General features: G+C 35.1%; 3 protein-coding genes across 3 annotated transcripts; all 3 read left to right on the top strand.

Annotated features, from left to right (window-relative positions):
* Positions 1 to 2,326: 2,326 nt before the first annotated feature.
* Positions 2,327 to 3,031, top strand: LOC113778159. Its single transcript, XM_027323456.1, has one exon. The coding sequence runs from the start codon at positions 2,477 to 2,479 to the stop codon at positions 2,855 to 2,857; it is 381 nt and encodes a 126-aa protein (XP_027179257.1). The 5' UTR covers positions 2,327 to 2,476; the 3' UTR covers positions 2,858 to 3,031.
* Positions 3,032 to 3,569: 538 nt separating this feature from the next.
* LOC113778158 lies at positions 3,570 to 5,568 on the top strand. The gene is made up of 3 exons (XM_027323455.1): positions 3,570 to 4,026; positions 4,903 to 5,030; positions 5,183 to 5,568. The coding sequence occupies exons 1-3, from the start codon at positions 3,772 to 3,774 to the stop codon at positions 5,328 to 5,330; spliced, it is 531 nt and encodes a 176-aa protein (XP_027179256.1). The 5' UTR covers positions 3,570 to 3,771; the 3' UTR covers positions 5,331 to 5,568.
* A 2,185-nt stretch (positions 5,569 to 7,753) lies between these two features.
* LOC113778019 (probable prolyl 4-hydroxylase 10) lies at positions 7,754 to 12,357 on the top strand. Its single transcript, XM_027323266.1, has 8 exons — positions 7,754 to 8,197; positions 8,317 to 8,407; positions 9,161 to 9,258; positions 9,384 to 9,481; positions 10,184 to 10,313; positions 10,410 to 10,597; positions 10,867 to 10,955; positions 11,969 to 12,357. Exons 1-7 carry the CDS (start codon positions 7,998 to 8,000, stop codon positions 10,938 to 10,940), a joined length of 879 nt encoding a protein of 292 aa, XP_027179067.1. The 5' UTR covers positions 7,754 to 7,997; the 3' UTR covers positions 10,941 to 10,955; positions 11,969 to 12,357.
* Positions 12,358 to 15,591: the final 3,234 nt, after the last annotated feature.

Below are 15,591 nucleotides of genomic sequence, written 5' to 3'. Positions count from 1 at the left end.
ATCAGAATTGGCCGTTGCCAGTCATACGTAATTTCAGTAGTAATTTATTCAATAAATAATTGCTAGTAATTCCTAGCTACTATATTTGCAATTTTTTTGGGTAGTTTTTACATAATTATGTTGAGGTGGTAATTACCTTTTTGTCTAAGTGACTACAATAAAATATTTATTTCAAGATCTTCTACTTGTTCACCACATTTTTTGCAATCTTAGTATTTTTTTTAAAAAATAATTATAATATTTTTTGTGACTTTATGTATATGATGTGAAAATGTGATTAAAAAAATTCTTAAAAAAGTGCTTACAATAGAATGAAATAATTATTTTTTTAATAAAAAGCTATCCAAACACGTGTCACAAGATGAAAAGTATAAATCCTTTCTTTCTTTCTTTAAAATATTCTCCTATAGCCCTCGTACCATTTTGAGACGACTTACTATTCATTACCTTACTCGAGATTTGAAGTTTCTCTTTGGAAAAAAACTGTAAAAAAAAAAAAAAAAAAAGAATCAATAAAAATAAGAACCAAAATTGCCCTGTAATACAAGTTCATCAGTCAAAATTCTTGAAAGCATAAAATACCAGTAACTACTAACAAGCATAATGATAAGATCCTGTAACAGTTTAGCTAATTTACTGACATAAAAGTTATTTTTCCATGCTTCATTATTATTGGAATGCCGAAACATGCATGACCATTAATTTATTTTATACTAAACTATTCGTTGACATGAGAACAAGATTGCAAGTTACAATAGAAACCCACAATAATAAAAAGTAAATCTAAGCATGACAAATAGTATGACAAACCTTATAAACCTTATATAGTATGACAAATATTAAAGTACTGTGATTGCATTTTCAAGAAAGCTAAGCATGATTAAATTCTCAATGACCGTTTCCAAACCCGAATAATGAGTTTAAACCATTTTTCGTCTAGGGTTAATTGCATTGACCTATTAAAGATTTGCGCTAAATTACACGTTTCTCAATAGGAATGGCACCGTTGTCCACTAATTCCTTTCGTCCCCATCCCTCACCCTCCCCCCTCCCTCGTGCCACTTCCCTCACGTTGTTAATAAAAAATTTGTCATATAATTTTATTATAGTTAAATTTCAGTAAATAATCAAATACTAAAATATTAATACATCACCAAATTATTATCCATTGTAATTTCACAATTAAAACCCATAAAACAATAAAAAAAGTTATTTGAATACAATCAAACATAATAAAACAAATACAATTAAAGTAGTCAAGTTTTTACTTTTGATACAAATACAATTACTAAGGCATTATTGTGTTTTTTTTAGAAAAGAATGTTATTGTGTTAAGTGTAATTAGAAATTTAGTATAAATGTATTAGTAAATTTAGTATAACTAATTAATAATTTCTATTAGTAGACATGCATAATTATTAGTATAATTGATAATATTAATTATATTACATATATTAATATATATTATATAATACTTATAACTAATAATATAATTATTATAAGTTTGTAACTAATTAAATTAAATATTATATATATAATTATATACATATTTATTTATTTATTTTAACAGGTGGCGGGACGGGGGCGAATGGGGAAAAAAATCCCCCCCTCCCCCTCCCCGGCGCCCTCTCAATCACCACCCCATTAGCCCTCCACGAGCACTCGCCTCAATTACCATTCCTATTTTTCAATTGGGAATCAGGCATCTTGGAGTAGAGGCAAAGCAGAGGTAAAGAATTACTATTTGGTTTTTTAAGATTTGGGCTAGCTAGGGCATAAGCTAATGATGTGTAATTTGAAACAGAAGTGACTTGATATTAGAGGTGTAAATCAGTTTTGTCCGTCATAATGTTTAAATTTGTTTAGTTATTTTAATGAATTTGAAATTTTGTTAAAATTTGATTTATTTATCTATTGAACTGATATTGGATGATTTTTTTTTTTATCGAATTTGAATATTATTAAACACAAAATACTGTTGAAACTTTATTTGACTAGTTAGTGAATCAAACTTGAACAAACTCTCACCAAATCAAATTCATTCAAATATTAAGTAATTTGGTTTACCTTTCAGCTCTACCTGAGAATGAAACGTATGATAGAATTGTAATTTGATTGCTTTGTAAAACTTCTGTATGGGGTTTTTGTTCATTTTCTTCCATCTATCTGTTCTTGTTTGGTCAAATGTTCATTTATACTTTCCAAATGGAGAGTCCACCCTTGTTTAATCAAGGGGGTTGATTGTAATGTTTCAATACTTATAGATCTAATTATAGTTTTAGCAAACAATTAACCATTTCTTTCAAGAACATCCTCCATTTTGCTGCCGCGTACCGGCATTGCCATCTAGAACTTAGAACTTTCCACGGACAACGATTGGCCACGGCAATTTTCTAACCTGTTTAAGCCTTCAAAACCCATTTGCAATTTCTAACCACATTCATCTCTACAGCCAAAGGTATACAAGCAACGAAAAATGGCATCGGTCTACAGCTGCAAAGAGTGCGGAGCCAATCTAAACCTCCACACGTTCCATCTCTACCCACCGGATTTCTATTTTGAGGCAGGCAATAAAGGGACTCTTTCTTTTGCCATGATTGACTCTTCCAAATTCAGCTACCAGAAGGAAAACAAGTTCGTACCTTTTTTCGAGACAGTCAATTATTGGGGCATCCAAAGGAATCGAACCAAGATCAAGTGCAATAGTTGCGGCAAACGGGTCGGTTATATTTACGATGACGGGCCACCCATGACTGATAGTCCGGGCCAGCTCCATATGGGACCTAGTCAGGTTATTCCTAGAGCTCCAAGGTACAGATTCAAGACCAAGGCTTTAAGGATCACTTCAGAGACCTGAGCAAGATTGTATTTTTTTTCCCTTGGGTTTTGGGTTTTATGATGATGGGTGCTTCCCTTGTATTTTGTGGCCTTTAGGGCGTCTATACTCTAGAGAGTCTTGATATAGAAGGTGTATTTTTGAATCTGTTTTGTAAAAAATGGAATTGTTGGAATAAAGGCTTCTTTTTTGTTATGTTCTGGTTGGTTTTGTTGGTATATTTAGCTGCTCAGAATCCAATTGCAATCTTGAGGAAATTGATGGATTTGTTTGAAGCTGCCGACTGGCTGAGAAATGATGATGGCTGCACGTTATTAAAATATGTCTAAAGAGTGATTAAGGTAGATACGTCCATCTCTATGTTGTTAATGTTTTCCCTGCGAGGTGCAGTCTCTTTCATTTTCAGGCAAACTATGATAAAATTGAAAGCTTTTGAAGTAGAGTTCCCAACTTGGTTTCTAGCAGCATTCGATGTCCAGCATTTGAGTGTCTCCTGTGGACTGGTAGGTTATTGACATCTAACCGTACGCAGATGAGATGTTTCGTATTTGGTTCGAGAAAGTAAGTAGCAACATGCTGTCAATCTTACCCTTTCACTGGAAATGTCAAGGTTGCATCTACCAGTCAGATTTTGCTCCTTTTCTCTTTCAAGTCAGTCAGATTTTCATTTGCTCTCACTTGCTTGTACAGTGTATGGACTAACAGAATTGTGCAAGTTATTTATGCAGAAGAGTTGCGCCTAGAGAAGACAAATCATGGTCACCTAGTCTCTCTGACAGTTAGGTTGGAAGTTGAATCATTAGCTGCAGCACATTCATGAAACTTGTGCGTCTTAACTCTCAAGGACTTGAGCTCCACTATAAGAATTGGAGAAACAACAGATCAAATTTGTTAGGGGCTCTCTGCATGAGTAAAATTGGTTAGAAATTTTCAAAATGATGCAAATCGAAACTAAAAGCGAAACTCATAGTTCGAGGCTAAAGATGGGCTCTACTCCACCACCTCCTCCTCCTCTGCCACCATTACCCAAGTTTTCGTGTACTGCCAATCCAGCAATAAAGCGACCAACAGTGGTGAGCGTGACTAATCAAGAGATTGCTATGTATTGGAGGCAAAGGAGTATGGTCGAGGAAGATCACCTGCTTGCTGCAATCAAAGCTGCTGCTCGTATCAGGGCGCGCAATCTGTCAGTAAGTTTCATCGTAGAGTTCTTGCTACAAACACAAAAGTTTGAGGATCCTGGAAAAATGGCTTTCAAGAATTACCATGAATTGCATTTGAGTTCAGTTTTATTGGATACTGGAACGAAGATTCTTATCTAACAAAGTATGCTCCAGGCATTGAGATTTTATTAACAGTTTTCTGTTTATCAAAAAAGGAAAAGTCACTAAATTTTGACGAAGTAGAAACATGCTTCCTTGCTTGACTTGGTCCACATCAAGTCCATTCTACAAGGATATCACCAATGTTTTCCATTTTGCATTTTGGTTTATAAACTTACGGATGCTACTGCTGTTTTATCTTTTTATTCTTATTCACGGTTCTGGTGATGGTATGCTAGAAATAAGGAGCTTGATAGAACTGATTATGGTGGCCGGTCAATCAATGCAAAAGAGTACTTTATAAGCATTCTTTAATTCAAAATCATTAGAACCCTTGATTGATTCATGTTTGTGGCTTTATTCTCATCACCTAACATCTTATTTCCTGGATAAATTTTCATTTTCTCAGATAAAGACATGGTCTTGGACTGCATTTAAATAGAAGACCTGCTTGATACAGGCCATTGTCTTTCATTTGCTAGCATCCAATTTCAACTTAACTGCAGAGCGGTCACGAATTTCCTCTCTAATACTTGTATAGTGGGATAATTCAACAGCCAACCATGCCCATTAACATACAGTATTTCCGGCCATTTTTCGACAAAAAATTTCGGTTTAAAGGGCAAGCATTTGTCTGTAGATCTTGTTTTTGTTAACTTTGTCTGGGGAAACGTGTAAAGAGGGATGATTTTGATTTTAAATGCTGGTATTGGTGATTAATGTTCTTGAATATCTGGTGTACAGGAAGATGATTATCGGCGATTTGAGGAATCTTTGAAGGAGGATGATGATGGTAAAGAAAAGGATACTGCTAAAAGCTTTAGCCAGAAGGATGAGAAGATTAAAGAGTTGCGAGTAGGAATAAAGGATTGGTAAGTTGAAGAGGCTCACTGAGATGTTTTAGCAATCTCATTGATTGTAGCTGGCTCTGCCACACTCCTTTATTATGCCACATTGCTGAGATTACAATATTCAGTTATGCTTTTAGTTGTCATATAAATTTCTCTCCTACCCAAATATGCAGGTGGACAAAGAGCAAATATGCATATCTGAACCAGCCAGTCATCGAGTCCATGGATACGCCCAAACGAAGAGCATCAACCCATATCCCGCAATTTTGTTGTTACATGTCAGCTCCTCCTCCAGCTACTAGAAATTTGGGAATCTTTTAGGAATGTAGGTGCTGTACTACACGATCAATTTAAAAGTGAAAAGTGCTCTGATATGCATCCAAGCCCTTATCTGCTGGCTTTGATTTCACTGCTTTTTATATAAGAATTATGTATGTGATAGCCATCCTGGTTTCTCTTCGAGAACTACTAGCTTTCAGAAGGCTCTTCAAGTACTCGAGTTTTGCCTCCATGCTTCAGGTTTTTCCATTGATCATTGAATAGTGCTTTGTTGTCTACCGATCTGATTGTGAAATTGTTAGATATTCTAATTGACCGCTCTCAACTGCCTCTTATCATAAATGAAAAAGCTGTAGGCGTGTGAGAAATGTCAAACGAACCTGTTAAAATTCTACAAGTATCAATAGATAAATGAAATGCCGTGTTTTCCCTGCGTGGCCGTGGACAATGGATACTTGTATAGACCCACTGTTCATAGTCTACGATGATGGAAAGTGGATTGCGATTTTTTCTCAAAAAAATTATTATATTTTTCGTGAACATATTTTCCTATCAACTTTTTATTTCACATGTATCGAATCGATACAGTAATTTTTCTACAAAAAAAATTCAGATAAAAGCAATCCAAACGGGGCATTTTCCCAAGAAGGATTTCCTTCCAAATTCCAACGTTCATCAATAAAAATGATAAAGCCGGTTTTGTACCAAAACTACCAACTTTATTTATCCGCAATTCAACGCTATCTACGTTTCAGCAAGTGTAGAGTCAAAACGTTTGTGTAATGAACTTAACCCAAGTGCAACTGCACTAGTCAGAATTATGAGCGCCAGCTCCAAAACACACCCAACCCATGTGCCTCCTTCACTCGGGTTTTTGTCGGTAGAACTTGGACAAGGGACCGGAACATTTTGTCAGAAAATTATTCGGAATGATTTTGTGTAAAATGTACAAATTATGTTTTGTATGTATACGGTATAATTTATTTTTAATAATATATAATTATAAAATAAAATTTTATAAATTTTATATATAACGTGAAAAATGACGTACAATATGCAATTTGAGTCTTATATGTTTTTTGGATCAAATCTTAGCCATAAATCTTCAGGAACGGTTGCATGCCCTCCTCCATAAAACTTGAAGGGATGCATTGGCTATTGGTAATTTTATTCGACACTTTTGCCAACTAATGCCAGTGGCCGGTCCTTAATTTTTTTTTTTTTTTAACACATAACAATCTCAACGCATCTTCGAAGAAAATGTCAATATGCATCGGACGGGGGAGTTGACCCCAACTCATGGTCATGGGTGAACGTGCATTACACTTTTTTTTAAAAATTTTTTTATTGAGTATCTATTAGATAGATATTGGTTAACATATAATATAAAGTTTTTTTTTTTTTGCGCAAAGACCTTTTTTCTTTATTTGGAAATAATTATTTCAAGAAACCAATGTGCTAACTTAATCAAAACTAGCGCTTTTGCTATTCAAAGTTTCAAACAATAATTTGACTTGTTGCCATCAAATTAAAGCAACTAGTATGAATTTTTATTTTGGTCAATCCCCAGCTTTGTTTTAGAATCATAATTTATATTTTTAAGAGGGGAAAAATGTAAAACAAAAAAGGAAAAATGATCGGTTTCATCTTTCACATTTCACAAAAATATTCTTCTCGTCCCTCACTTTTAAAATGAACCAATTTCGTCCTTGACATTTAAAAACTGAAATTATTACATCCCTGAACCCAAATTTCAATCTGAATCAAACCACCAATCAACCTGATTACAAATTTCGGGGGTGTAATTAGTAGATCACTTGGTTAACTCAACTTGATATTCATGTGAAAATTAATGAACCTAAACATAAAAAATAAAAAATTATAACATAAAAAAGAAAGATTAATCTTTCCTATATTATCATTGTATACACTGACAGTTTTATGTACCACCATATCATTTTAATTTAAATTTAAACACCAAATTTTATATTTATGATACACATTTAGATTCGCAAGCGGATATACTAACGGTGCATGAAAAGATTTACAAAAAAAAAAACTCTACTATTCCAAGACAAATAATGGTCTTTTATGTTATAATTTTTATTTTTTTGGTTTAATAAATGTCATGTGAATATGATGAAGTTAACCGAATGATCTATCAATTCTATTTTCGAAATTTATTACTGGGTTATTGGATGATTTGATTCAGATTGAAAATTAGGTTCAGGGATGTAATAGCTTTAATTTTTAAATGCCAGGGATGAATTTGCTTCATTTTAAAAGTGAGGGATGAAAAAAATATTTTTGCAAAATGTAAGGGACGAAACATGTCATTTTCCCAACAAAAAAACAACAACAATATGGGTTGCCAATATCATATATAAATTACAAGACAAAATATATATTTCAACTCTAGTACTCCGTATCAAGTATAAAGTTGAAGTGCAAGAATGAATACATAACGTATTTAGAAAAGGAGGAGAACGTGTGCTGGAGTGGCGGTGTATGGCCATATTTTCAGCTGCTACTGCTTTGTGTATGAGTACTAGTCTTTAATTATTCATTAATTAAAAGCCTAACTTCTCTCTTGGCGTACTATCTCCAATTTCAACTGAAAAATTCCCAGATTACACAACAAAATTGAACGAGACTTGTTGGTCGATTCCTAAATTCATCCCCCGAAGATCTCCGAAAGTGAAATTTGCAATGGCGGTGAAGGGGCGCCACCTGAGGGGTCCGTCGCGGAAAGCGACGTCGTCTTCCACATTGATTTTCGCTATGTTTATCATGTTCTCCTTTTTGTTGTTGATTATGTTATCCCTCGGATTACTCTCCATTCCCAGCACTTCTAGAGATTCTCAGAAAGCGCACGATCTCAGCACAATTGCCCATAACAGTATTGATAGGTAACGATACATTGAAATGAAATCACGGGTGTTTGAATTGTTAAATTGCTTTCTTGTTTTCCTGTTTGAACTTTTTGCGATCTGGAGTTTGATTTTTGCTTTTTGTTTTTTTGGTGCAGAGGTGATGAAGATGATGATGAGGGGAGGGGAGATCAGTGGGTTGAAGTTATCTCTTGGGAACCTAGAGCAGTTGTTTACCACAATTTCTTGGTAAACTTTCTTCCCCCCCTCTCTGGTTGGGTCATATGGTATTTTTATTTGTTATTAGTGAATTAGTCTGCATGTTTTTGTATGCATATCCGTGGCGAATGGTTGAAGAACTGATTAGGGAAGAGGCCCAATAGTAAGGCTGGAGAAAAATCAGTATATTTGGTGGTTATAGATGTTGATTTGCAGGAGTCGTGAGAATGTAATTTGATTGGAAATGAAATTCATTTGAAGAAGTCGATAAAAATTTGTTATGTATCTGCCAGTTTAATTGGTTTCATTGAATTCGTTTAGATCTTCTGTGCTAGTTGATTTATGTGGCTGAATTTACAAATGTTTTCTCTGAATTTGCGTGTAATTAAGTTCATAACTGAGGGTTGCTTTAACTGAGATGTGCCTTGGCATTGCTAGCTGCCTAGTAGATTAGTTGCCAGGATTAGGATTTGAAGGTACATATATGTGATCCTATAAATCCTGAAATGATTGTTGCTTGACTTTGTAGGCAATTTTGTGCTGTATGTTTATAAGTGAGGAAGATGTATGTATTCAAGTTTCATTAGGAAACATGATGTGCGATGTGTGTCATATCAGGCTTACTTTAATCTTTTTTGCCATTTCACTAGAAATTCTATTATCTTCCTTAAGATATTGATTTGCTTGAAGCCTTTGTATGATTTTTATTTTTTCTGGAAAAGAGAGAAGATCGGTTCGAAGTTACTTATTTCGATTTTTTTCCCCTCCTCTTGGCTTGTGCAGTCTATAGAAGAGTGTGAATATCTGATCAATCTTGCCAAGCCACATATGCAAAAGTCAACAGTTGTGGATGGTGCTACTGGCAAAAGTAAAGATAGTAGGTTTGTACTCGTTATTCTTTTCTGCCACCAAAATGTAAATTTTGCTTAAAAAGACGAAAACTTTGGCCATTCATTCTGTCTGTCATCTTTTAATTGAAATCTTCTGTGATTTCTTTTGCATGCAGAGTTCGTACAAGCTCCGGAACATTTCTTGCTAGAGGACGTGATAAAACGGTCAGGGAAATTGAGAAAAGAATTGCAGATTTTGCCTTCATACCCGTAGGTATGTTTGAAGATACGTTATTATGTCTTTTGCCTATAAGAATGCATGTGTTTTAGCAACAGATAGGGAATAATCATTAGTAGTGTTACCAAGTGTTTTCCTTCAGGACTTTTTCACTATAATCTTTTGGCAGGAAGACTAAGGATGTCAACCATGTAATTTTTTTACTCTGACCTGTCTGGTTTTTGGGCCCATCTTTTGTGGCATTTAGTGGTTGTTACGTTGTCTAGGAAATTTTGATGACTGCTGGTATTTTTCTTGGCATTTAGTCTTGGTGATGTTGAGCTTCCTTACGATTTTGCCTCATGGCTCTTGTTTCTCAGCATTATGAACTCTCCTCGTTACTGTGTTTGTTGTTTGTGGCACTACCTTTTCTGCCTCACCATCTCTTTGCTGCCATTGAATAGCTATTGCTCTTACAGTGTTTGAATCTCTATCTTATATGCTTTATTTCCTTGACTCCTTCAGTGTCTATTGGTGCCAAATTTCTCATTTTCTAAGCTAATAATAAAGTTTTCCAGGAACTTATTTCATGATAAGGGAGAGCATTTGTTTGATTCTGGTTTCATGCTAATTCACTACTTTCAAGCTGATTTTTGTTGACAGTATTGAACTTTTCCTCCTTTTTACGATTAGTTTGGATGACCTTTCATATATCTATCCCACCTTAAAATATTTATGAGTCAATCCTGGAATGTACAGAGCATGGGGAGGGACTTCAAATTCTGCACTATGAGGTGGGTCAAAAGTATGAGCCTCATTATGATTACTTTCTTGATGAGTTCAACACCAGGAATGGGGGCCAACGCATAGCTACAGTTCTTATGTATTTGTAAGTTATCTTTCTTCTTGTGGTTTTGTATGTAGTGTATGTTTGTGTATCTTAGTCTAATAGTCTAGTTTCCTCTCCTCACATAATTATGAGCAGGTCAGATATTGAAGAGGGCGGAGAAACAGTTTTTCCTGCAGCCAAAGGAAATATTAGTGCTGTACCTTGGTGGAATGAGCTGTCTGAATGTGGAAAAGGAGGGCTTTCTGTTAAACCAAAGAGGGGTGATGCTTTGCTGTTTTGGAGCATGAAGCCTGATGCCACTCTTGATCCTTCAAGTTTGCACGGTAACTTTTTTTGATCCTTCAAGTTATGGTGGTCTTTTTTTTTCATCTTTTTTTTTTTTTGGGTCCCTTGTGTACCAAGTACATTTGATATCTAATCATGGGACAGATCAGTTTCGGAGGTTATTCCAGTATGTATTGAAACTGTAGTTCTCACTGCAGTAGAACTCAACTGGTTTTCAAGTGCTCGTCTTTTTTCTTTTTCTCCTTCTCCTTGTACTACATTGAATGATTGCCATTCTTAACATCGTTCTTCTATTGTGCTTCTGTAGGCGGTTGCCCTGTTATTAGAGGGAATAAGTGGTCATCAACAAAGTGGATGCGGGTCCATGAGTACAAGGTGTAATTTACCAGGCAAGAGGTATACTTCCTAACTTGGATGACAATATTAGTATTTGATGTTTTGTCTGCTGAATGTCATTTTACTCCAGCTAAATCATGTGCATATGTTCTTAGTTATTTTTTCTCATAACCGCAGTCTTGTACTTCATTAAAGCTATTGGTAAGTGAGAGGTCCCAGGTTCAGCCCTCCCACGTACACTTATTTAGAAAAAATGGTTAATGGTTATTGATATATGCATTTGACTCTTTTCACATAGTTCAATGCATTTAATTCTAAATACAGATTTCTGCGTTCTAGTAAAGCAATTTCTGTTGAAGCTCTTAGGCCTCTATATATATAAAATAGTTCTTTATGGAGGCGTTCTTTTTGCAGTTTCTTCGGGGAACATCTTGTTTGCTTGATCCTTCTATTTGCTGTATATATTGCCCATGCTCATCAGTCTCCTAGTTGCAACTGGATAGACATACCTGGCAGATGGTTTATCATAGTTTCAAAATTGTCCGCTCATATTCTTCTTTCAAGTTTCATTTGGCATACAAAGTCTTTGGTACTGTCAGTTCATGGTCGTAGTTCAAATCACTTGCATGTTTAAGCTGTCATTCTATGCATTCTTCTTATTTAATTCATTTCACTTTGTTAAGTCTATTGCCCTCCTCTTTACATAGTACAAACTACAAATGGAGACGTTGAATTGAAACATTAATGGGCAAATTCAAAATTTAGGAAACCGATGGAGCTAGTTTTTCTGATGTTGAGCATCAAACCTTTCTAATGCCTTTTAAATAAGGCAGAGAAACTTTCCCTGAAGAAGCATCATATAGTGGTTCTGATCTCTTGCCTGGTTCTTCTATGGTTGTCGAGTCTAATTTCTAGTGATCAACTAAGAATCATGGCTATGAAAGAAGATGTTGGATATTGTTGTAAATTCATGAACGTCAGGTGCTTGTTTTTTCAGTTTTCTGATGAAAATTTGAACGCATGGGTTGTAAACCCGTCCTCGTTTGCTCTAATTGACAACTGCTGTTTGGCAGGTACACAAACTTTGTTGTATGGAATGTAACACCCTCGGCTAGGAGTTTGACGAGAGCTTTGTTGAGCCATCAAATTATGTGTGCTTTCGTAGCCAAGTCATACCCATAAAGCCATGGCTTTTTCATGTATAATTTGTTTTTGTACGAGCTGTTGGCCTTTATTTTGGTATTTATCTCTGTTATGGTCAGAAAGAATAAGATGATGGGAATTTTCACTGCTTCTAATCATTCCGAGTTCTAGGTGTCAGCTGAGGAACAATGACAGAAGCTAATAGGTAGAAAACCGCAAATATATAGTTGATGATGATACGATTCCTATAGTGTATTTTCTGCCGTCGCATGATTCTTGGCACTTGCGGCACGTATTCTTTCATATAGCAGTTTATTTATTCCCTTTTTGCCCAAAAACGTTACTGTGAATATCTTGGTCTGAAAATTGGTAGCCAGAAATGTGGTGAACAGGTTTTGTGGCTTTCAAAGGTACCTATTGCGCTATTTAGAATGTCGTTCTATGTATATATGGACTGGAGAAAATTCTTTTCTTTTTTGTGCGCCACTTGGAAAATGCTCACACAGAACTCCAAGATTTTAGACTAAATTATGAACATTTTGTAAGCAAGAAATGCAAATTTATGGTATTCCTGAAGTTTCAATGTTGTAGGGGCCTATTTTGTGAGCTGTAATTTGTTAGTAATATTCTTATCCTCGTCTGCCAGCGCGGTTTTCACCCTCTACTAACACCTAACTGAGACATGCTTATCGAGAAGCAAATCAGTGTGCTAACAAATTGACGAAACTGGGTACTTAACAAGACGTGAATTTTGTATGTTATGATAGTATTTCTTATGCTTTGAGAAATTTAAGATCTTAAGGGAATTTGTTTCTCTCGTTTTGTACCTATTACTTAAGTTTATTCAATATATAGTCCCTTTTATTACAAAAAAAAAAAAAAAAAAAACTTAGGCTCTGTCTCTGACGTGCACTTCTATGACAAAAATTCTTTGGGAAAGTTCCCAAACGTCCTCTCCCTAAATAATTGAACATGGTACTATTTTGCAAATTTGCTGCAACTCATCACTCGTCATAGAGCTGGAAATTCTTTTTGATCTCTCATTGAAGTTCGGTCTACAAAACTCTGGCAGTACGTAGAGAATTAGATCAAGCAAAAGATTTTTCTGGCCCTAACCAAGCTACCGCTTGCATATGTAGGTGCAATTTGTTTATTCGTCACAATCAAATCTCCGTAGTAGGTCGAATTGAAAGAGAATGATCAAAAAAAAAAAGGGTCAATGGAGTGCGAGAAAGTAGGTTTTGGATGTAGGTTTTGGGGGGGGATTGTCGAGGGACTTTCTAACTATCTGAAAACTACATGAATGTGCATGATGTATACCTTCTTAACTTATCTCATACCGACCCACCCGACCCCTTTTTTTTTCCATTTTTTTTTTCTTTTTTCCGTGTAGAGTTTCAGTCAAAAGAAAAAAAAAAGATTGGTTTGGAATATAGGTGGGAAAAAGTCCCAAGACCCAATGGACTCCCCTACCCAAATTTAATTTGGGTGGGACAGGTGTATAAAATATGGGACTTGGTTAAACTAGAAATATACCTAATAATATCCATTTAAAATATGTGTTTAACTAGGACTTATTTACAACTTCCATCATGGATCTTTCTTTCCCCCAAAGTTTAAGAACATTATTGATTTTTTCTAAAAATAAAAAACCACCCAACAATATTAAAACATTTGATGAGCAAAATTTGCTATATCCAAATTGAACTTCAGAAAGTAAGTTTACTTTCAAATCTCATGAAATTTAGTCCTTGAAAACTTAATTTAGAAAGAAAAATATAGCATAGATTTTGTTTCATGGTTTTTCCACGATGCAAAGAATCAAAGCTGATCACCTTCATTCTGACATGGACTGTACAAATATGTATAAGATCATCTGTTGGAGGAAGCATGGGCAGTGTTTAGTCATGGGAAGTAGAAATTTGAACAGGTACAAAACTGAATCATTATACATTTTAGGAGAACGCATGATTTTGATGGTGGAGAGTTTCACAAAGTTAAACAAACTAGCTAAATGATATTAGGAAAAAAAAAAAAGAGGTAATATTGAGACATTTTATTAGGAAAAAAAGAGTTGAAAAAATAAAATAGAATTTATTGAATATTTGAGCAGTATTAAAATGGGTTTAGCTCGTTTTGTCCCATCCATATTGGTCACATGACTAATACGACACCGTTTCGATATAGCCTATATTTTGTAGTCCCACCCATCTCGCCCATTTGCCATCTCTAATTCAGAACCTTCTTTGTATTTTTTTTTTTTTTTTTTGTCGACGGAGTGGGGTGTCGGGGTCAAGTCCGTAAAGGCGGCCCGACTAATCCCCACTCCGGCCCAGAACCTTCTTTGTAAGGAAATGCAAAATAAATCCTTTCCGTTGCTAATATTCAATTAAGGTGTGCCAACTCATTTGACTTATGTGAAAATAAATCACGTGCTAAAGAAGTGAAAATTTTATTTGCTTCGGTTTTTTCAACATATATATTCAGTACGGTATTTGCAGTTTTAATTGAATATTTTCTTTATTTATTTTGGCAAAATAAAAAGTGCGCTTTCTCTTATTGCTCAAATATTCATCAATGGATGGATGCTGTATTGCAATAACAACGTTTACCCATTTCCTGCTTCTTCATCAACTTCAAGTCCATGACTTCAAATTAGAGCTGAATGCATAATAAACAAACCGTACATATGATAAAACCACCCACACCAACCCCCGGGGGAGCTTGCTGTTGAAGGACAGCTTATTCTCCAGCGAAAGATATGGTTTCCAGAAAAGAAAAACCAGTAATACCAGTCCATGGTTTTTGACTTTTTGGCGTCACAAGATTCATGGCTAACCATTATATATATTAGCTTGTTTTCTGGAGTCATCTAGCTAGTGGCCCCATTTTAGTTTCCAAGCTTCAACTTGCTGCTGCAACAACCGATCGATATGGAAAAACATTAGAACAATTATAAGGAAAATGTCTCCAAAGTTAATATTGCTCGATTAGCAACCATTATTGGTCAACATGTTGGACTATGATTGATTCAATCACCTTTCAGCTTTCTGAAAATATGCATGAATGCAGTGTTATTGGACAGCTGCTTCTGGAGTCTTTGTACGTTAGTTGATAGGTTAATGCGTAAAAGATTGTGTCCAACGTTGATTCGAGAGGTAGAGAAAGAGTGTTTAATATATACTGTGAATTAAGATTCAAAATCTAATAGCTTAAATTTTTTTTTTTTTCAATGTTAAGTTTTTGACCACATATTGGATCTCTTTAATGAGCTCACTCGAGCGAGCGTTTCTCTCCAACGGTAGTTTCAGTCGCATAATCTAACTTTAGTTACTAAGAAAAATTATCTCTGGATGACAGAAAAATTTTGTTAAGATGAGAAATTCGGAAAAATCGAGATTTCTGGATAGTGTCTGCTAATACGGGACAAATCCGTGGACTTAATGAATCAAAAGTTTGCATGGTTTTGAGGTAATCTACGTACTAATTGAACAACACCCGATTAGTTCTTTTCTTGGCTACATGTTTGAGAAGCTAGCTAAAATTGTGTCGT

The sequence above is a fragment of the Coffea eugenioides genome, chromosome 7 (assembly GCF_003713205.1).
Source record: "Coffea eugenioides isolate CCC68of chromosome 7, Ceug_1.0, whole genome shotgun sequence".
NCBI lineage: Eukaryota > Viridiplantae > Streptophyta > Magnoliopsida > Gentianales > Rubiaceae > Coffea > Coffea eugenioides.
Note: the sequence above shows the minus strand (reverse complement) of the source record. Positions and strands in the feature narration are given on the sequence as shown.

Bases quoted from the DNA above. Each gene is read 5' to 3' on its own strand.
- LOC113778159 (XM_027323456.1), top strand. From the start codon at position 2,477: ATGGCATCGGTCTACAGCTGCAAAGAGTGCGGAGCCAATCTAAACCTC.
- LOC113778019 (XM_027323266.1), top strand. From the start codon at position 7,998: ATGGCGGTGAAGGGGCGCCACCTGAGGGGTCCGTCGCGGAAAGCGACG. The intron at 9,259-9,383 runs GTTTGTACTCGT...TTTTGCATGCAG, and splicing joins GGCAAAAGTAAAGATAGTAG to AGTTCGTACAAGCTCCGGAA. The intron at 9,482-10,183 runs GTATGTTTGAAG...TGGAATGTACAG, and splicing joins TTTTGCCTTCATACCCGTAG to AGCATGGGGAGGGACTTCAA.
- LOC113778158 (XM_027323455.1), top strand. From the start codon at position 3,772: ATGATGCAAATCGAAACTAAAAGCGAAACTCATAGTTCGAGGCTAAAG. The intron at 4,027-4,902 runs GTAAGTTTCATC...TCTGGTGTACAG, and splicing joins TCAGGGCGCGCAATCTGTCA to GAAGATGATTATCGGCGATT. The intron at 5,031-5,182 runs GTAAGTTGAAGA...CCAAATATGCAG, and splicing joins CGAGTAGGAATAAAGGATTG to GTGGACAAAGAGCAAATATG.